The sequence below is a fragment of the Ips typographus genome, linkage group LG2 (genome assembly GCF_016097725.1).
Source record: "Ips typographus isolate SLU linkage group LG2, UJ_Ityp_2.0, whole genome shotgun sequence".
In the NCBI taxonomy this organism is placed as follows: domain Eukaryota; kingdom Metazoa; phylum Arthropoda; class Insecta; order Coleoptera; family Curculionidae; genus Ips; species Ips typographus.
Window position 1 is genome coordinate 11,652,571 of NC_138423.1, and position 21,337 is coordinate 11,673,907.

The 21,337-nt window shown below is 31.3% G+C and overlaps 1 protein-coding gene and 1 long non-coding RNA gene across 3 annotated transcripts in view; both read left to right on the plus strand.

The window, feature by feature from the left end:
• LOC145725166 (uncharacterized) overlaps nt 1–21,337 on the plus strand; it is a 245,324-nt gene that overhangs the window by 46,569 nt on the left and 177,418 nt on the right. The gene's annotated exons all lie outside the window — the stretch shown is intronic.
• On the plus strand, nt 6,793–21,279 carry LOC145725017 (uncharacterized). 2 transcript variants are annotated; one of them, XM_081973533.1, is made up of 4 exons: nt 6,793–7,016; nt 17,491–17,708; nt 17,774–17,866; nt 20,021–21,279. In XM_081973533.1, exons 1-4 carry the CDS (start codon nt 6,974–6,976, stop codon nt 20,405–20,407), a joined length of 741 nt encoding a protein of 246 aa, XP_081829659.1. In that variant the 5' UTR covers nt 6,793–6,973; the 3' UTR covers nt 20,408–21,279. The 2 variants fall into 2 exon arrangements, with proteins under 2 accessions (XP_081829659.1, XP_081829660.1); XM_081973534.1 differs by lacking the exon at nt 6,793–7,016 and adding an exon at nt 14,056–14,308.

The window sequence follows — 21,337 nt, forward strand, 5'->3', positions numbered from 1 at the left end:
ACTCAGGAAGGCACTTTAATAAATTAATATACTTTATACCACAAAGAATGTTATAAAAAAAATAACACAATTTAGGTTAAAAATTAAACTGAGTTTTACTTTACGATTTCTGAATTACAGTTGCCTATTCTGAATTAATCTTGACATTTTCTGAATTACAATTAACTATTCTAAATTACACTTGACTCTCCCTGAATTTCAAATGACTATTCTGATTTACACTTGACTGTTTCTCAATTACAGTTAGAAATGGTGTAGTCACAGGACCTAATCTTGTCAAAAAAAAGAAAAAAAAATGGTTGGCTCTACTTGTAACTAATGCTCAAATGTTTATACCGCTTTTGCGTACTATCACAATCGATAAAATTTTAAAATTGAAACAGGAAATGTCAGTTTTTGGTGTTCAAAGTTAGTAATAGACTTTCTGCAGTAGTAGAGGAAGTAAGATGGTAAAAAGGTGGTAGTTTATATAAACAATTCTTTTAAGACTTTTTGCTCAATTTTCCCATTTGCAATTCCACATGTTCCAGTTAGCTAAACAGCACTAGACTAAGTACAACTTTGAAGTTTCAGTGATCCAGTTGAAATCTTTGTTCGTTGGTAATGAAGGTTTACAGTCACTCTGATGTTGTCATAATATGGCAAAACTCCTTAGTAGATTGGGATTGATATCCATTAAACAAAACCTCGCACAATTCAAAAAAATAATTTTTCTCCTGGATTTTGAGGTATTTTTGACATTTTTGTGTCATTTCTAAAAAAATTCAATTCCTTTTTGAGATAACCCTTTGTAAAACTTAAAAAAATAATCTAGTATAATTGTAGTCAATGTTTTTAATATAACTCTACACTAAAATGAGGTAAATATGTGGAATACAGGCAGTATTGCACTGGTTTATGGTTTGCATCTTTCGAAAACTAATACATACTGCAAAAAAGAAAAACCCGAAACGAAAGATTCTCCTGTTACAAAGTAAATTCGATACGTCTGCACAAATATGCCAAAAAGAATGAAAATAAAAATAATAGAATGGTTCACTTTATACCAGGGTAGTACCCATTTTTACCCACAAATCTCTGCTAGATTGGCTATATCTGGAAAGCGTTTTAGTTCAATGAGACCATACGTTGATATTTAATTCTATCAAAGAGTATTAATTAACCTTTATTAGTTTATATTTTTGCCATAAATAGATGGAAGTGGGCAGGAAATAAAAGATTGAACACACATAAAAATCAAAAACTAAAGTTAACATACTTTGGACAACGGACAAAGTTTGTCACTTCTGAGGTTACGGTCTGCACGGTGGAGAATACAGGGTAGTTCAGTGAAAAGCGTATACTAGGTGCAAATATTTATTTGATCTTTTGTAAACCGGTTTCGGTTCTTTAGGTCATCATCAGCACTCAAGACTGATCCACCGGATCCCACCACGCAATCAACCATAGACCACATGTCTGAAGGACAGGACTGAAGACGTCCACAAAACTTTAGGGGCGCAAGACTCAAAACTTAGTCCAGAATTACAACTCAAATGTAAAACTTACAGCTATATGTTAAAACTTGTTAATATTTTCAAAATAGGGTTAAAACTGTTTTAGAAGATAAATAAAATTAAGAAGTTTGACCAGTTTTGGGCGTTTTTTGATTTTTAATTTTAAAAAAGTTTTGCCCTGATCCCTCCCTCAGATCGTTAAAGGTCGTAATGACGTTAATGGTCGTCCTGTCCTTCAGCCCAGACATGTGATATGTGGTTATGTGGATATTTGAGTGCTGATGATGGCCTAAAGGGCCGAAACGGGTTCATGAAGGATCAAATAAATATTTGCACGTACACGCATTTCACTGGCAATTGAGGAGGATGGAAATATGGAATACTCAGTAATCATTCTAGAAAAAAGACAAAACTATCTCTGTCAAGAATATCTTTCTTCTAAAGTTCTTTATTGTTTATTATTTAATTAGAGTGGAATGATTATTATTAAGCAGTAATTTTAGGGTTTATAGTGACTATATCAAGCTATTACATCACTTCTGGTTTTAGCAAATCGACTGTTATAGAATAAAAAAGAAGATTAATTGCGGCTAAAACCGTTACCAATTCCCGTTAATCCAGTCAAATTTCTAGCTAATTTAATTTTCAGGGCATTGCAGCTAATTGTTTTTCGTATAGTTCAGCTTATAGTTTAAGGAAACACAAACAAACCCCATTTTTAATGCTTTCGGATCGATCGACGATTCGTTCGAACAGTAAATTCCTAAAATTGGGGCCCCACGACGTCATCATTATGTACGTAACAATGGTGTTATTTTATTAGACAAGTGCCACGATGTGCGATCCAGTTCACAAAACAAATCAAATTAATGGAATTAAACATTTCCGAGAAAACGATCGGTATTATAGACGGTAAAGACCTACGATTCGCCATAAAATCATTCTTTCACATACAATGCCCCGATAATCGGTTAAATACCAGAAGTCGAACAAGAACAATATGCCGTCGCGTACTGGCTACATTATTTTTATGTGCACATTTTATTACTGGTAATGCACCTTCGTACCTCTTTCATGTCTAATAATGATTTTTTTAATTATTGTCGTGATTGCTGGTGTTCGATTCATATCGGTTGTTGTGGATCTCACGAGATCTTGATAGTTTATTTGCTTAGTCAGTGGCGTCACAACAAACAAGTAAAAATCAACAATTTCATATGTTTCCAACTGTCGAACTCGTTAGCTGAGTTTGAAAACTTAATCCAAATTTAGTACAATCGGAAGTAGTAACAGAAAAAGTAAATAGTTTTTCTGAATTGGTGATCAAATTGACTTTAACTATATTAAATGATCCCTTTTTGGCATTTCACCCAGAGTTAATGTTGCAGAATAAAATGTACGAGGGTGATATACTGCAGTAAAATCACAAAACACAACGTTTGTTCATGGTTGCATATTAGAAAAATTTTATTTCGTCAGTTTTAAAATTGTCTTTTACTGTAGGTATTTGATTTTAACTAAGTTGGTAAAAGTGTTCCGAGAAGAAAATAAATGAGGTCCAGGACGTCAAAAAAGCTTTAAAACTCTTACTATTTTTAACTAGATAGCTCCAGTTACAGAAAGTGGGGTTAATAAATTGAAAACATATCAGTTGTTATTGTTTTAATGATTAAACCAACTACATTTCTCTAACCAAAGTTTTTTGCTACTATTTCTTTCTGTTGATTACTCAAATCGATCAAACATGGCCACATATCGAGTGATACAACATTGCAAGGATCAAAGAAATGTAAATTTAGACACTGCGTTTGCAAATTACGTACAAAAACCCATCACAAATTTAGTGTTTAAAAAAATAAATAAAACAAAAATGACTGTGGTGAAAGGTATATCATGTAATATTCGGATTTTTTAATCATTAAAAAGTTTATAGTAGATTTTAAGTAACTCCAAAAGATAAAATCAAGCTGCGTCAAATCTGAAGATCTCGGGGCCCATGACAATATTAATTAAAAAATGTCAATAATTGGTATGATGTACAGTTTTTAATCATTCGAGTATTAATTTAGTGAAAACTTGTAAAGTAAATAAGTTTATTCGTCAATTTGCTATTTAACATATAGCTGAAGGAGTTTTTTCCACTCGACAAACTAAAAACAAAAAATCCGGATTCCTATAGGGATCTTAAAACGGTTAGAGCTACAGATTTCGTCAAATGTTTTGACTTATTAAAATGATATTAAATTTAGAAAATATCATTTTTTTTTTCGGTTTTACAATATTTTGAAAAAACAATTTTTTTGATTTTATGTTTTAGTTTTTTATGTCGTAAATTTGGCTTAGTTCAAAACTAATTACACTTCTCTACAGCCACTTTTAATGCTGTCAGTTTTTAATTCCGACGTTATTTTGAGTTTATTTTTTTATATTCGTCTTTGCGGAGCCATTATCAATTTTATTTTTTTGAATTAAATACTGTCTTAATATTTTTATGTTAGATATTGAATACATTTTATTCCGAATTATTGATGTATAAAACTTAACTTCTTTTTTCATTTCTTAATTTTGGTATTCTAGAAAAATTATTATTTTTTTCTTATTTTTAAGTTTAATTTAATAATAACAGTCTAAATAACCTGACTTTTTATTGAAATTTTTTATTTAAAAAAACCAGATCTGTAATAGGACATTAAAGGTCAAAAAACATAGTAAAACATGTTAGGTTAGGTTAGGTTAGAGTTTAGGTTCAATATCATGGTAAAAAAAATAGAACATAAAATAATATAAAAAAATCAATATTTTTGAAATGTCATTTTAATAAAGCCATGATTACGCAACTTTTCTCCTATTTAAGCAAATTGTATCTCTAATAATTTTTAAATTCTCTCTCCTTTTCCTGGACACACTGTATACACACTCGTATAAACGCATCATTTCGAAGATACAGAGTAAAAAAAGACCCTGTAGGTAAAAATAACATCAAATATGCCTAACAATGTAAACTTTACAGTTAGTTTCATTTTAGCTCAATATTTCAAGAATCTGGACAAAAACTGGAACTTTGACACCCTGTATACAGGGATATCTTCGAAATAATGAGTTTGCGGTCTTATATTGTGGTTTATACGTTTTTTGCTTAAAATCGGTCAAAGATTTACCCGTTAAACTGTGTACAAGTACATACTTAATATTAAGGTACAATTTGTAAACTTTGTCTACTAATACAGAGCGGTTCTTTAGATTTTAACACAATAATTAGCCTACCAAGGTGAAAAAGCGTCATTAACTAAAGCGTTCCGAAGAAAGTGGCTTTTCCTGTTCTACCAGAAGTAGGTACGACTGGTTCACTGTAAATGAAACACTCTGTATATTACTCGACATGTAGTTTTAGGTCGTTTCTAACCACAATTGGTTTTTCTATACGAAAATTCGGATTTGCATACTAAAAAATGTCTGGACAAAAAAAAAATTACCAATGGCCAAGTTTAGAAAATTCCAATCCAATTCAACTAATTTATTTTTAACGTTTTGACATTTTCGGTTTTACCGGAATTAGATACCAACTTGCTACCCATGTATATTACTGTATTTTTGAATACTCTTATCGATTTCAAATAATTTTCATATATCATAATTTATATTTAAAATAGTACCATTTATAGTAAGAACATATTATTTCTCATCGAATATGAGGGATTTGTAGAACGATTATTGTTTTTAGATTCTGGAAAAAATTTGGATTTTAAAAACATACAGGGTGCGGCAGGGAAACTTGCTGATTTGAAAGGTCAATAAAATAATGCTCGAATGCTGGAAGGAGTGAAGCTTCAAAAAGCGGATGGTCATGGATCAGTGTATCGTTAGTGAGAGCCGTCATTTGTCCGATGTCATTTTCAAAACTACTTGAAACAAAAATTCAGGATGTGTACGTTAAACTAAAAAAAGAATTAAATCGATATTTAAAAAACTTTTTTCTAATTTTGGCATATAAAGTGACACTTTTCAAAACTGATTAGAGTGACAAAACGTTTTACTTTATGTAACTAGTTATGAAAAGTTCATTTCATCACTCCCTAGGCATTTACGAAAATTATACCTGCTAATTCCACCGTTTACCACAATCGGTGTAACTTTTAAGGATCTGGTTCATTACGGTTGAATGAATTTTAGAACGCGATTGGTATTCCTATTCCTCATATGTCTTTGATATTCATTGTTGAAATGTTTTATAATATCGGCATACTCTCCCTCCATCTCGCAAACAGAACATATTCCAATATCCATTTTAATTTAACAGGTCAATCTCATAAGGTAGCTAAACTGAAGAACAAACCGACAAACCGTCAAACATAAACTAATTTTTTATGCTATGATTCTAAATTTTAATGGAAAACCTGTCAAAAGTCACTTTTTTCTTAATTTACCGACAGAACTTCTCGATCCATAAATCATAAACCGGGTACATATATTCGGTATATGGGTACAATTTCAGAACGGCAATAGTAGTTACCAAAAACAATTTTCGAACGCTCTAGGTTAAACAGGTATCTACCGGTAGAATATTCGTAAATGCCTCCTGTTTTTATGCATTTCCGTAGAAACATATGGGCGACATCCATCATAACATGTCGTTGTCACAGTTTATACAAGGTGCTATGAAAGTGAATATTTGTGTTAAATCACTTTAAAAGATGATTTTTACCGCTTTTTGGTCAAAATTAGAAAAAATTATGTATGCAACGTTTCGAAAATGTCTTATTGTGTAACTCATTCAAATTGTAGGACCTCGCTGCGCTCGCCCTACAAACATTCATTCGTTACACAAAATCGATCTTTTCGTAACTGGTTACATAAATAGCTATTTTTTTATTGACTTTTCAAATCAGCAAGTTTCCCTGCCGCACCCTGTACCTTATGTAGTTGTTTAAAAACAATAGGTGGCGAGTACATCTTTTTTTAAGGTTATTAAATCAGTGTCATTTAGTTACTACTGATTAGTGACTGTTTTCCACAACAATAACACTAGTCCAATTAAATAGATATTATTTATCAATTAAAGTAGTAAAGATAAATCATCAATTGAGCTAAATCTGGATGAATTCGCGCTTCGATAACCATGTAAAGTACCAAAACCACCCAAACACAAGTGAATCGCATCATCACGATGTAATTCAGCGACCCATTGTTTCAATACCAATGACGTCACGTAGATCCCGAATTTCCGAACTTTCAGGATAGATTATGACGTCTAATTTCGCAAAGGTGGTGGGGTGATCTATATAATGAAGCCGATACTTAGGATAATTTCAGAAACGACATACGAGACAAACGATAAACGATACTCGACGAGCCGCACGAACGAAACACCGCGCGGATTTTTGAATGAATCACGACCTCTGAACATTCGACTACGTTTACTTCAGTGACTTTCTCGTGTATTTAGTGTCTAGTTAATTTATTTATTGTGTAGACATCACATGGCTGGAGTATTTTTGGGGTTAAAATCGCTTAAAGCAACAGGTAAGTCCTTTTGATTTTTAAAATTTTTTTTTTGATAAAAAACTGAACATTTTTACCAAATTTAATTCAACACCCTATATGGGATAAAGTTCAACGTACACACACCATTACTCATGCCCGGCTTATCTCGACAATGAAATTTCGTCACCTTAGCTGGTGTTAAAGCATCCAAAAAAAATAGCGGAAATAACAATGCGGATCTTCAAAACGCATTCATAACCATTATGAGTAATACTGTTTCCCAAGATTTCTCAAATCAATCTCATTCATTCACCTACTTAAACGTGTGGGAGAAATACTATTATTCTCGTATTTCAGGGACCATTAAATTTATTACGCGCTTTTACGGATACATAATAAGCATTGGGAAAGTCATGATAAGGCGAATTAAATGCTGCCAAATTACTTAATCAATTATTCATTATTTGTAAGACCGATGCCTTTACTTGATTATTACACACACGGTAAAGGTACTTTTTATATAAAATGCTAGTTTTCTGAGTATATCAGTTTTTTGCTGCTACAGGGTTTTCCACTTTACATGCTGTATTATTTAGTCAAGGTTTCGGTTAATAACTATGGAAAATAAAGTTGTTATTAATAAAATATAGTTACACATAACACAAGCGATCCAGGTCTGTTTATATTAGATTGCTAGTAAGGAATGATTACTTTCGCTGGTTGTGGATGATATTTAGAAGAACTTATTTTATTAGGAAGGCGTAAGGGAGACTAAAAAAAATATTTACCAATACTGTTTTTATTTGGTGCAATTTTATCCTATAATTGCAAGTCGTACGTGCAAAAATGGATTTTTGGAATGGTTCATATTAGAAGTTTAGTAAAAATAACAAAAATTAGGTTTCTTTCATAAAGAATTCCTTAAAAATAACTGCTCAATTATTCTCTGTTAAGTCAGTTGACAATTATTTACGTGACATTGTTATTTTCAAAACGATTAGAATGTGACACTGTCAAATGACGTCACGGAGTCCGTTCGATTTACATTATTTTACTGCACTCTTCTGAGTTTTTCCTGATTTACTTGATTAGATAACTCAAAATAAATGACATTCTACCGTGCCACTCTTCCTTCTCTACAACGTAGCATTATCATAAATCAAAGAAAAAGATTTTGGCATTGCGCCCATAAGAAAATTAAAAGTTGATAATAGTAACTACAAAACGAAACGTTGGATATTAAATCTGATGTCAAAGTGTCACTTAGTTTCAGTTATCTTATATACAAAACTAATTTGGAAAATTTTGGTTTTGTCTTCGACATCTCCTAAAGGACTCGATGTGCAGTTGTCCTATCTACCCTAGAAAAAGGTTTTCACGGGCTACCAATTGATATACTTCAGTCAAATTCAGACTTTATTGCATAAAACTCGGTCTTTATCAGTAAATAGTTCAATTATTTGACATTATCTTTATTACTGTTAACGTCAAAATAACCGAGTTAAGGACTGGGAACTGTCAAATTCAGACTCAGTCTTTATCAGGCAATGTAAATGGTCAGAAAAGGTTTTCAAGCCCTACAAATTGGTGTATTTGAATCGTCCTGAAGAGTCAAAATACTCGAATACCCTAAAAATTAGTTCGGTTATTCCCTTATTCCCTTATTCCCTTATTCCCTATTGTTAGAATTATTGGTCATAATATCAAATAATCCTTAACAAATTGTGACTCAGAATGTTTTTTCAGGTTTCTCAATCTTATCTCCGATTAAAGTGATTTGATATTGATAGACAATCAAATTAAAACCAAGTCAACTATGTAACTTGTTTGAACCTGTTTACAGAACATTACACTAAATTAGATATGAATTATTTGTAACCATAAAAATAATAGGATTACGTACTGTTAAATTAGTAACTGTCAAATTCAGACTTAGCTACAGTCAACTCAGATTTATCAATAAATAACTCAGTTATGTGACATTTTCACTGTAAGCACTATATTGGTTGGTCAAAAATAGCATTAACCAGCTACAAATTGGTGTGTTTAAATCACCCTGTAATCGTCAAAATATCCGAATTAAGGACTGGTAACTATCAAATTGAGTCCACTGTAGTCAACTCAGTCATTATCAGGAAATACAAGTGGTCAGAAAATAAGGTTTTCAAGCCCTGCAAATTGGTGTAGGTATTTGAATCGTCCTGAACACTCAAAATACTCGAGTTACCTAAAAATAAGTTCGATTATTCCCTCTTGTTATTGTATTATTGGTCATATTATCAAACAATCCTTAGCAAATTATGACTCTTTTCAGGTTTTTCAATCTTATCTCCGATTAAAGTGATTTGATATTGATAGACAATCAAATTAAAACAAAGTCAACTATGTAACTTGTTTGAACCTATTTACAGAACATTACACTAAATTAGGTGTGAATTATTTCACTTAATCTTTACAGATTACCGAGTTAATACTGATAATGTCAATATTGTATTGAAAATCTGTGAAACAACTGGTTTAAATTTAATGGTTTGTGTAACAAACTTCATTAAAAGTTCAAGCGCTAAAGTACTTGACCTTAGCATTGATCTGTACAGACGATCATGAAACCATAACCTAGGTCAAGTCCATTGGAATTCGTTTCCGCTATTTATAGTCTGGTGGCTTTAGTTTTTATCATAGTTTTATGGTTTGCTAATATTTTGCAATACATTGAAAAATTTGCGGTAACGCTAATAAACGAAAAGCAAATATATACCAGGGAACTACCTACATGTTGTAACGTGTTCTCTGCATACATATGAACCATTTTAAAACAGGATATAGCACGTATGTGACCTTTCCTTGACAAGCCTTCACAAATCCGGAAAATGTAGAGAAATCATAAACGTTATTGTATTATTTAGATACAATTATTTTCGGCACTTTCATTTGACACTGGGAAAAGCAGATCATTGCCCTGTATTATGATATTTTACACAAAATTACTAATTTGGATGAATCACCGATAAGATAATGATAAAACCGTACACGTGAGTTCAAATCTCGTGTGTTTTCACTCACATAAATGAACGATTTGGATGCGGTCAAGGTTATATTAGAAGTACTCAGCTGGTTTATTTCAGTGCCAAAGTACGACAATGCTTTAGCAATAAAACGGAAATATTGACACGTCAATAATCAGATCTTTTCGTGTAGCAATTAAATATTGCAGGCGTTGACCCATTCGTTGAACTATATCTTGGTGTATTATTTACTATGATGACATAACTTAGACTACCTCAGACGAATTGGGAGCAATAACCCACTGTTTAGATTTTATTTCTTGTAACATTAAAACAGCAAATTAATTGGTTTTTAAAATTAAGAACAATTTTGGGAATGTAAGGGATTAAAAGAGACTACAATGACTAAAATACAATCTATGTTATTATGACAAGTTTTTAAGAACCAAATTCATTATCTTTTTTCAATGCTACATCTATACCGTTAGATTCTATGATAAATACAAATTATGTGTCTTTGAAGTTCCTGTGAATTTTCGTCAAAAGTTTCGATTGCTTGTGGAAATCAAAAATCATCATTAATTATAAAAATTTTAATTCTATCTAATTGTGTATAAACCGAGGTAATAAAAAAATAAAATAAAATAATAAAAAAGACTAAATTCTCTAAAAAGAAAAATTTAAGAATACCCTAATTCTGCTAGATTGAAATATCAGTGATTAATAGACTATTCTACACAAAAATATAACAAAAACTTGCAGGGTGTCTCAAAAATGCGATTAATGTTTTCAATCGGCTCTTAAATACTCAAGAAAAAATTATTTTTCTGTTTCTTTTCGTATGTCTGATAATCTATTCGGAATTGCGTGTTACACATAAAAATGAGCATCTTCCTAAGTAGCCAGTCTCACAAGACAATTTCGGATACTCTGTATAGTAAACGATGCCTTTACATAGCTATCAAATAGTATTTACTATGTAGAAAAGCAGTAAAGAAATGCTTTAGAAAAGAAAAATACCGTACCTATTCCAAAAACTGTCATTTAAGTGTCAACTGTCCAAACGCGTTTTATGAACTGTCAAAGCAGTTTGGACCTCCATTAATATCAGACATTTTGTAATTTTGACAGTTTGTAATTAAAAACTGTCTTTGTGACATGTAGCCTGGTTTGTCATCGAACTGTCACCAAAGACTGTAGAATTAAATGTGAACATTTTAGAAAGGGAAGAAAAGAGTCAAAAATTCAAGCAGAGAAAGGAAAAAACATGACACTGACACCTGTTTCTGCACGTGTACCTTCATCCATCTGTATTAGAAACTATTGGTTCTATTATTTTAATTATTATTTTTGGATAACTAAGCCTTCTTGGCTAAATTGGCTAGGCTTGTGATAAACAAAACTAAAAGAGACACAAGGCAAAATTTATATTTTATTTTTTTAAATTAATTTTACTGAATATACAATTTGTTTTAGAGTTCAGCTGCTATACAGGTTGTCTCAAATTTGGTGACACACGTAACACGTTAACGTGTACATATTTAAATTGTACTAGGTGAGTTTTTAAAATGTATGAGAAACAGATAACGAAAAATATTCCTGCGCCTGTAAAACGTGTGTGGAAAGCTACAATTTTGTAAAAACTCAGTTGAACATATTGCACACTACTGGAAAATGCTAATTTAACTTATAAAATGTTTTTATAGTAATTCCTAACAGGTTCTTGAAATCTCTAAATTTATTTACTTTTTTCCGAATTTATTTGATCCTTTCCGATAGCCAAGCAGCCATCAAAGCGTTGAGCTATCTAACATCAACTCGATGATGGTTCTGGAGTTCCTAGGAAAGCTCAATGATCTAGGAAGGAACAACAAGGTAACCCTCCTCTGGGTTCCGGGGCACGTCGGAGTAGTAGAGGGTAACGAACAAGAAAGATACTCTGGCACGAAAAGGAGCATCAGCGCCACTGATCGGGCCAGAACCATTCTGTGGCATTGGAAAAGTATGTTCATGTCCAGGAAGTACTTAATAAAGCTGAAGAAGAACTAAGAGCAACGCACAGGCAAAGACTTCCAGGACTGAGGCAGGCCAAAGATCTCATCGGCAATTTTAACCGAGCAAGATCGAAGACACTGATTAACCTAAGCAGAAATAGTCTCAAGACATTAACGGGGTTTCTAACAGGTCATTGTCGACTCAGAGAACACCTAAGGACGCTAGGCCTAGAAGAGGACAGTAGAGTGTTATGCTGTACGCCACAGAACATTAAACACACTGGGATTACACCAGCTGGCTGTGGAAGAAATACCTCGAACAGACCCACTCAAGATCCTGAAATTCCTAAAGGAACTAAATCTTGAGGGGCTGCTATGAACAAGGAAACCTTGAGTTAGCAGAAGAAGATGGGGTACAATAGATTTAATCAGGTCGCAGTACATCTGTCACCATCCACACCTACCATTACATTACCATTACTTTTTTTTAGTTAAAACTGCATTTTCAAATAGTTTTGAGGTATTAATCTACACCAAAATTACAATAAAAAGGAGTGATTTTTTAAGTATTTCTTGCAAAAGACCGTTTAAAAAAAATATAGAAGAATACAAATTTAGCCATAAAGACATTCTGCAATTTATTACCCTACGACCCTCTGGTAGAGCAAATTTGTTTTCTATTTGCTAGAACCTCAAAAAGTCAACGGGAACTAAATCAGGAAATCTCGTAGGCCATCTTTAGACTCAAACACTTATCATAAAATCATGTGTTTTGGGTGTTTTAACTAAATATGTTATTAGAATCACTATACTTTTTCGTAACAGCAGGCTTTGCAGTAGGTAAAATATGGCAGCTTTTCAAATATGTCCCTTTTTTATTTTACCTATAAAAAAAGTAAGGATTTAAAATACGAGTATGCTTTATCCAGATTGATTCTCATGTACACCATTTTGAACACCCAATATTGTATCTATGAAAATCAATATTACCGACCTAAAGGTTTAGAACAACGGGCTCTCAGAGTGTCCTAAAATTAGTGTAAAACACGTTAACCATATACACAATCAGAACTAGAACTATACGACAAAATCGAAAGCCAAAAAGAATGACGCGTAACAATCTAATAGAAAGCTAAACGTTTTGAATGTAACGTTTGTCAATTTACTTCACATTCTGAACATTTACCTTTCTAGTCCATTGTTACGTCATTCAAATTGACTTTAAATTTTTCCATAGTAGCTTTATAAACGCCCTGGGTCCTAATTTTTGAAAGCAGGAAGCAGATGAACTGTCAGAATGTGACAAAAAAAGGTAACAATGGCAGGTTTCTGTCACATTTTGAATACTTTTGCCTTGAAAACTTGGACAAATTTTCTTATTGTTAAATAATTGAACAAAAATGTCATAAAGGGAGATTACAATACAGGTTGTCTCAAATTTTATTTAACAACTAATAGCCTAGTTACTAAAGCTTTCATAGGCAATAATTATACGAAGATTTTGTTGCATTATTTTTTCTTGTAGAATACACAGTTAATCTATTGTCATTCTATATGTATGTCAATGGTCCAACTCACATAATGTCAATTTTGCAAGAAAGCTAAAAAATTTGCAGCTTGTACTGTTATGTATATTAGTATAGTGAGGTTTTACAGGCTAAAAAATATATTAACAATTATCTTTGAAAAAGCCTACACTGAGGAAACCAACAATTTGGGTACCACTTTTACCAGCAATTCTACCTTCATTTCTGGGTACCAAAAATTAATTCCAAAGAAACAGAATGATTTCATTCATAGAATGAATTCGAGCGCCCTCTTTCTGCAGCCTCCCTTACCACATCTTACACACCCCCAGCCCCCACCCACCCTCTTGTAACACCACCCACATAACCGAAAGAATATCAGCAGGTACTGTCGGCCAACCGAAAACAATTGCCACTCGATAACAAAAGAAACGATGCGCAAAACGAACACCGAAACGTCCTGAAACAAGTGAATAGCAACTCCCCGCTTTCGGGGGCTGGGCACAATACCGTGGTACTACTGAGATAGCCTCAGCCTCCCTTGACTTGACACAGGTACGACTTGGAATCAGTCGGGTTTTAGACAAATTCGCGACCGGTAGTACTATGAATAGTACTTAGTCATCATCGTGTGCGAAAGGTGCGCAGCGAGAGAAAAATCTCTTGGTGGTAATGATTCCGGACACTGACAGGATAATTCAATTTTCATTGTGATGGTACCATTCTAATTGGACAATGTTTGTTTCTTTTTGAATTATGTGCAAATTTTTTTGGATTTCCTTTCTATTGGGATTTTAAAATAATGGGTAAGTTTTCGCTGCTTTTTTAAAAAAAAAAAAAAATAAGTAAATAAATTTCGAGTTTTTACTAGCAGTTAATATTTTTATTGATGATGAGAATGGATTTTCTTAACGACTGTAATAAAAAGTTGATTGATATTTTGCATTCAAACAATTTTTTTACTAGATTTTTCTGCATTATACAACAAAAAGAATCTAGGCTTTGTTTAAAATAAGTGTTGAAGTTATCTAAACAGATTAACCATCTTATCATAAACAAATAATGGTGAAACAGAATTGCAATTTTTGTACAAAGCATGATTAATCAAACTGGTAATTTTTCTGGTTTGAAAACTGCCAATTCATTTTTGTTTTGTCGTTGTTCCGTCCCCTTTGCACTTGCAATTTACGTTTGACATTGATTAATTGTTAATAATAACAAAAATCAGTGTTACCAACAGTTTTATGACGTCCTAATAAACTATTCTCTGCCTTCAGGTATACTCTTAATTAAGTTTGTTCATTATGATCGTTTGCATTATTTGCACTTGTGTGGGCATTTCAACACTACTCCAGTGAAAAGTAAGCCTCAGCAGAAACTGTTTATTAAAAATTGTCACGCATTTGACCTCACTTTATCTTATTATTTTCATTAAAATGTGGTATACTAGCATTATGAGTGTAAAATATTACACATACTACACTAATTGGTTAAGTTAAATTTTTGTATTAGCCATAGCAATTTAGTAGTTTAATGCCGATTTTTTTTTTATTTTATGTGAAACATTTTATTAGTTAGAGAAACATAAGACACTATTTTTTTACACCTCGTATAATAAAATTTTTTCTTTAAAGTAAAGTATGTCTTTAAATATACTAAGTGAGTCACTAACCATGTTTTAACGAACAATTGATTTCATCTGAAAAATTTATTCTGTATAATAATGTTTTAGACACATTTTACTTAAATAGCAATAACAAATAGTAAGCTAGAAAGTGTTTGTATGATTTAAGATTTTGAAAACTGCGCCATAGAATAAAATTGTTTGAATTTTATGGTAACCTAGTAAATTTTCTGGAACCTATTGAAATTAAATGAAAATCTCTAAGTGGCCTCGCAAAACATAAATTAAAAGTCGAACAGGCACTAAAGGAAAATAAAATACATTTCTTTTGGTCACATCGAGGTCGTATTTTTGCTAACTTAAGCTAACCTAACCTAAAATTTGTACATTTTTAGACAGAACTTTAATGACTGTTTGGGAAAACTAGAGAATCGAAAGATGGACAAGAGCAATTTCAATTATAGCCTAATTTCCATATCAAGTTAATCTAAGCCTTATACTCCTTGCAGTTTCCGAAAAAAAATTCCAGACTCAGTGATTTTTTTGTGCATAAAATGATCTAAAGTTAGGACATTTTTAAAAACATTTAAGAATCAAAAGAATTTAAGTTTTTTAATCATTTTTGATAATGTGTCAAAATTTGAAAACTTCTTGGAAGTGTTAAATTAACAGACATTAAAAAACTCAGTTATTTGATATTTTCACTATCGATACACGGCAACCAAATAAGGATTTAAAAGGCTACAAATGAGCTATCTAATCTCCCTGTATAACTCTCAAAAATTCAGAGTTTTTACATGACAACCAAAACACAACAGTCAAAATTTAGCTCAAAAAAATTTAATGTATTGTAAATTTAAAATTGTGACAGATATCGAGTGAACTGCTGTTAAATATCCTCAGTACTACGACGAGGCAATAATAGAGTTTGGTCTAAAGGGTTTTATAAAGAAAGTAGGTAAGTGAAATTAACTAACTAAATTTGGCAGATTTCAGTAAAAAAATCTGTCAAAAAGGGATGAAATCGGCCAAAATTATGTTGAGGCTATTTTATTTTTTTTTTATTTGTTACTGATGCTTATCTTAGTTTTCCTTTAAAACTGTCCTAAATTTAGAAGTTTACGTCAATAAAGTTTGACTCTACTTGATTAGGTTACAATTTACCTACTAATCCAATTTACGTATATTTTGAGGTTTATCACGGTTTTGCAAAGGGCAGTATCAGATTTATTAAAAATGTTTCTTTCTTTGTAAAACAGTCAAAAAGGAAACGGTCAAAATTGCCTCAATCGATACAAATTTTGCTCATATGGGCAATTTCTTGTGTCACACGTATTCACAAGGTTTATAAATAAAAAGTGGATGAAGCTGTACTGTTGAAGAACAATATTGGAATTTTAATATTTCCAAGGATTAAATGTTACCCTCGATGTGACCAAAAGTAATGTAATGTTTGCATATTTTCCCGCATTTTGCACGTTTTCTGTACTTCGTAAAAAATTAGGTTAGGTTAAGAAATTAATTTGTCTTCAAAAAACCTTAAAAAAATTGGTGACGATGAGTTTAATTCTTATATAAAAATTGCAGGGCTACTGTGTAACTGTACAAATATACAAATGAATTTTTGCAAAATTATTTTGGTCTTATTGGTAGCATTTTTCATTATGTGTTACTATTCTAATAAATTTTGCTTCAATCTATGAGAGTGTAACATCAAAATCCAATTGTTTACTAACTGACAATAAAACCTCAAATATGCAAATGTATACAATGCACGAAAGTTATTATTAAATGTACTAAGCAGAACAATATTTTTTTTTTGACAAAGTGTTTTAAATATTTTATCTTAATAACCGAGATATTTTATTAAACTAACCTTTGAATCCTAAATGAAAATTCTGGGCTATTTCCAGTCATTTCAAAGGTCACAAGAGCTGATTATAATCAATCAATCGAAAAAAAATGAATTGTACATATAGTAAATCTAGTTTACTATATGTGAAACGAGACTAAATAATTTACTATTGGTTTCTAAATTAAACTAAACCTTCATAACTGCCAAAAATCAAATAAACATTTTCACCTAGAAAATCATAAATATAACCGCGATTTTACAACTTACAGAAAACTGATATATCTGACCTTCTTCTGTATGCATTACAGATTATGTTAAAGCCTAGATCTTTGGGAATCCCCTTTCTGAAAATTAAACATTTATTTTTTCCGCCCAGGAATGTTGTACCAATTATTCGCTTGATGTTTTAATTACATAAACAAATTGTACTTTCCACCTTCAACCGTACATAAACGATTTATTATTAAGGTCTTAAATGCAGTATTTTAAGTTCCGTTTTTCTGTTTCAGCTTCCTGCGTTAAAATAATTTCCATTCTATTGCTGACTTTGGGATCGACTCGAGCAGCACCGTCTGAACCGTCACAGGAATTTGATATCTGGAAGAATCCCTGTGAATCGACATCTGCAAAACGCCATATGCGAAGCACCGCAGAAAGAGAGCTTTACGATTTTTCAAATATAGTTAATGGCAAAAAGTTTAAGGAACTAAGACAATTATACCCTAAGGTAAGTCATTATTGTTAAACCCAACAGGAAAGCAAGTTTTAATAACGTTACAAATTTTATTGCAGCATCCTGAATTTAAAAACAACCAAACAGCTAGCACTTGTCCTAGAATCAACAAAATACTGAGACTACACAGACACACTAAAAACAAACTTGTTGTAAGTATTTTCTATACATGTTCATTTACTATTGTACCGAGTGTCTCGTTAACAGAGCTCAGTGTAACTATTGGAGATAGAACCTTTGAAAAAAATTATAAAAGCGATCAAAAAAAGATATTAGCTAATACAGTAAATAAAAAAATGTGTAATTACACTAGAAAATTCAGTAAAATATTTAATTAAATTCTTGTGCAAATTCTTCATAATTTTTTTTTTGTATTTTCTCATAGCGTAGGGGGCGTTGGAAATTTGGTTAGACGAAAAGTAAAATATCTCGGAAACGAATTGGTTCATTAGTTAGAAAGTTATTTACTCTATTGTATGATGAATCAGAATTTCAATTTTAGTTGTTGAGCACTAAAGGGGGATTAAAATTTTAGGTAATTTTCTTAAAGATGTTAAATCAAATGGTATATGAATGGCTTCGATTACGAATACCCATCAAATTTCTCTAATTGTTTAGAAAATATGACTCGTATAAAATTTTCAATATGCAAAAAAAAAATAAACAAATTTAAAAAGAAAATGAATAAGTGGGATTTAAAAACAACATAATGATATTAATTTTGTTGGTAAATTATTTTGTTGATTTAGTATTTGCTTTTTTGGTTTCTTATCTTGTTTTTTATTTTGAAAAATGAGAATTTCAGGAGAATACCCTGTCGATATGTTGCTGAACGTTTTTTTACTTGGAATCAGTTGTTAAAAGGAGAAGCACTCAAATAATTTCTCAGCGAAATTTGTATATTGCAAAAATTAAACAAAAACGTTATTATGTCATAGAAAGATAAAAAGGTAAATTGTTTTGAATGTGACAATTAAAGAAGCGAAGGTGACATTCAGAACAAATTGTCTTTTTACTTTTCTATTGAATTATTACGTCATCCCGTTTTGTTTAATTTTTGCCATAGGTGTGTTAATATCACATACTTTTTTCTTATTTTTGTTGTTATTATTTTTCAACACATTTGCCATGAATAATCGAGGAAACTAAACGTTATCATTGTTTAAAATCATAATGACGTAATTTGACAGTTGACATACTGTTTTGTTTAATTACGTCATCATGACGTCAAATGATGATAGCGTTCAGTCTCTTTGACTTATTCTTGGCAAAAGAGTAATTTTAAAAAACAATAACATTGCAGTTTTTACTCGAATACGGTTATACTAAATGTCCATATTATACAGGGTGGTTATTAAGTACTTTTACAAAATTTAAGAGGTGAATGTTTGACCAATTTTAAGTTAAAAAGATAGTATGAACATAAGTCCGCCAACGCATCATTTCAGAGATACAATAAGGTGTCAAAGTTGCTTTTTTCTTCCAGATTTGTCTATACAACAAAAAATTTTGACACTCTGTATCTCCGAAATGATGCGTTTGCGGATTTATGTTCATACGAACTTTTTTGCTTTAAATTAAGTTGACCCCTACAAAAGTACACCCCTAAAAAGTTTGTATAGGTAAGTACATAATAAACACCTTGTATTTTTTCGGATTCAGAAGACCAAGATCTATTAATTAATAAGAAAATGTACAGAATGTTTTAATAAAAATGTATCAACTTTGTATATTTTTTCACTTTTGCCATGGCCTTTTAATTTATTCAATAACAATTTTTAGTGGTAGAAGAAGCTCTATACCTTTTGTCCTAACATCAGATTTTTGTTTCTTAACTCAGAAGAAGAAGAGAAGAAGCACAGAAATATTCAAGGTTTTATTCTCCTGATGAACCGATCGCCTCGAAACTAGATTCTTAACCTTAGTGTAACATTTTGTGTTTAGAGAGGGTACATTTCTTAAGTAAACTTAAGTCTACATTTTACAATGTTTTCCGCTCGGTTCCTCATTCCGCTAGTTTCATCATTGTTTTGTTCATTCTGTTAAGGTGAACTGTAGTTGAATTACTTTCTTCTAATAACTCTGAGAAGACTATAAAATATGGATGGAAATTAACAGTTGTTAATAATAGTATTTGTGGTTGATTTGAAAACAAACTAGTAACTAGCGAACAGTATGTCAACTTGGCAAAATTCAAGACTACTTGAATCTGAAAATAGTTTTCGAAATATTACCACGTAAATAGTACTAACCATATTATAATATTTTGAATTAAACATTATTAACAAATATCACTTCTATTTCAGAGTCAAAGAAAGTTCTACGTTGCCATGTTAGACTTCTATCAATACCTCGAAAAACTGGAAAACATCCAAATCAACACTAAAACCGACCTTGATTTAGACAAGCGAAGAGATATATACCGAACAACCAAAAACCGATTAAGACTGGCAATTTGTGAGTTCAATGAATCGTTTCATCAGAATTATGGCAAGAAACCACGTGCACCGAATATGCAGTGTATTCCTGATGCAACCGATACGACTGGCATCCCATCATTTGACATACAATTTTTCAAAAAACTGAGAAGATTTCTAAGAATTGGCAAGAGAATGTTGATGAAATGGACCCGGAAACACCGGAAACATGGAAGAGTGAGTGTAGAGGCAAGGACTAAAATAAACTCCAGTTAATAAATTAGTGACTTAGGTGAAAAAGGTTGATTTGGTTATGGTAAACCAATGTAGATTTGACTCGTTCGTTCTCTGTAAATTTTAATTTTTTAAGCACTTTTTTTAAGGTTATGACTGTGATATATTAGTTTATTAGGTATTTATTTATTTATTTCCCTATCGATATTGTAGATTAATTCGCACTGCGATACAAACGAAACACGAACACTGACGATATTAAAAATTTGTCTTCTACAAATTCAGAAATTTTAGGGAAAGACTTCGAAATGCATTTTATAGCTTAGAAATATTAAAATGTCATTCCAGTGTAAATGTACTTAACTATAATTTAAGCTGAATTTTTGCACTATATTATTCAAACTTCAATCAAAACTAAATGCTTAATAATTCCTCAATCGATATTTAAAATTTGTATTATATCTTGTGATACTTATGTAATAGGTACTATTTATTATTTATTTATGTGACTTTTAATATTAAATTTCAACAGTTTGTCAAAAAAATGTGATACATTTTAAAAACTATTGGTGTATCTCATAGTGTAGTAATTATAACCAAAATTAGTTGGTTTAGCACTTTCAAAACGCTTGGACATTTTTTTCGACCTGAATAATTCTGTTGAAGGCTGACTGCGAATTTTTTAATCAGTATTATTTTTTATGTTGATATAGTTTGCCATTTTTCATATTATTTTATCTGAAGGATGGTTGGTTATTTAAAAAAAAATATTTATGGACGATTCTGTATTGTAGAATTACTTATAAATATGAAAAATCAAAATAATCAACAATCCTGACAACGCATTGTAATATTTTTTTGTAAAGCTGTATTTTTTTACATAATCAAATGATAATAAATCTTTTTGTATGATAGTGTTTGTGTTATTTTAATTGTTGTTAAGTGCAAAATTTAGGCGATTACCTAAAGAAG

Excerpts from the sequence above, each read along its gene's own strand:
- LOC145725017 (XM_081973533.1), top strand. The coding sequence starts at position 6,974 with ATGGCTGGAGTATTTTTGGGGTTAAAATCGCTTAAAGCAACAG. Across the intron at positions 17,709-17,773 it reads TAAGACAATTATACCCTAAG|CATCCTGAATTTAAAAACAA; the intron begins GTAAGTCATTAT and ends ATTTTATTGCAG. Across the intron at positions 17,867-20,020 it reads ACACTAAAAACAAACTTGTT|AGTCAAAGAAAGTTCTACGT; the intron begins GTAAGTATTTTC and ends CTTCTATTTCAG.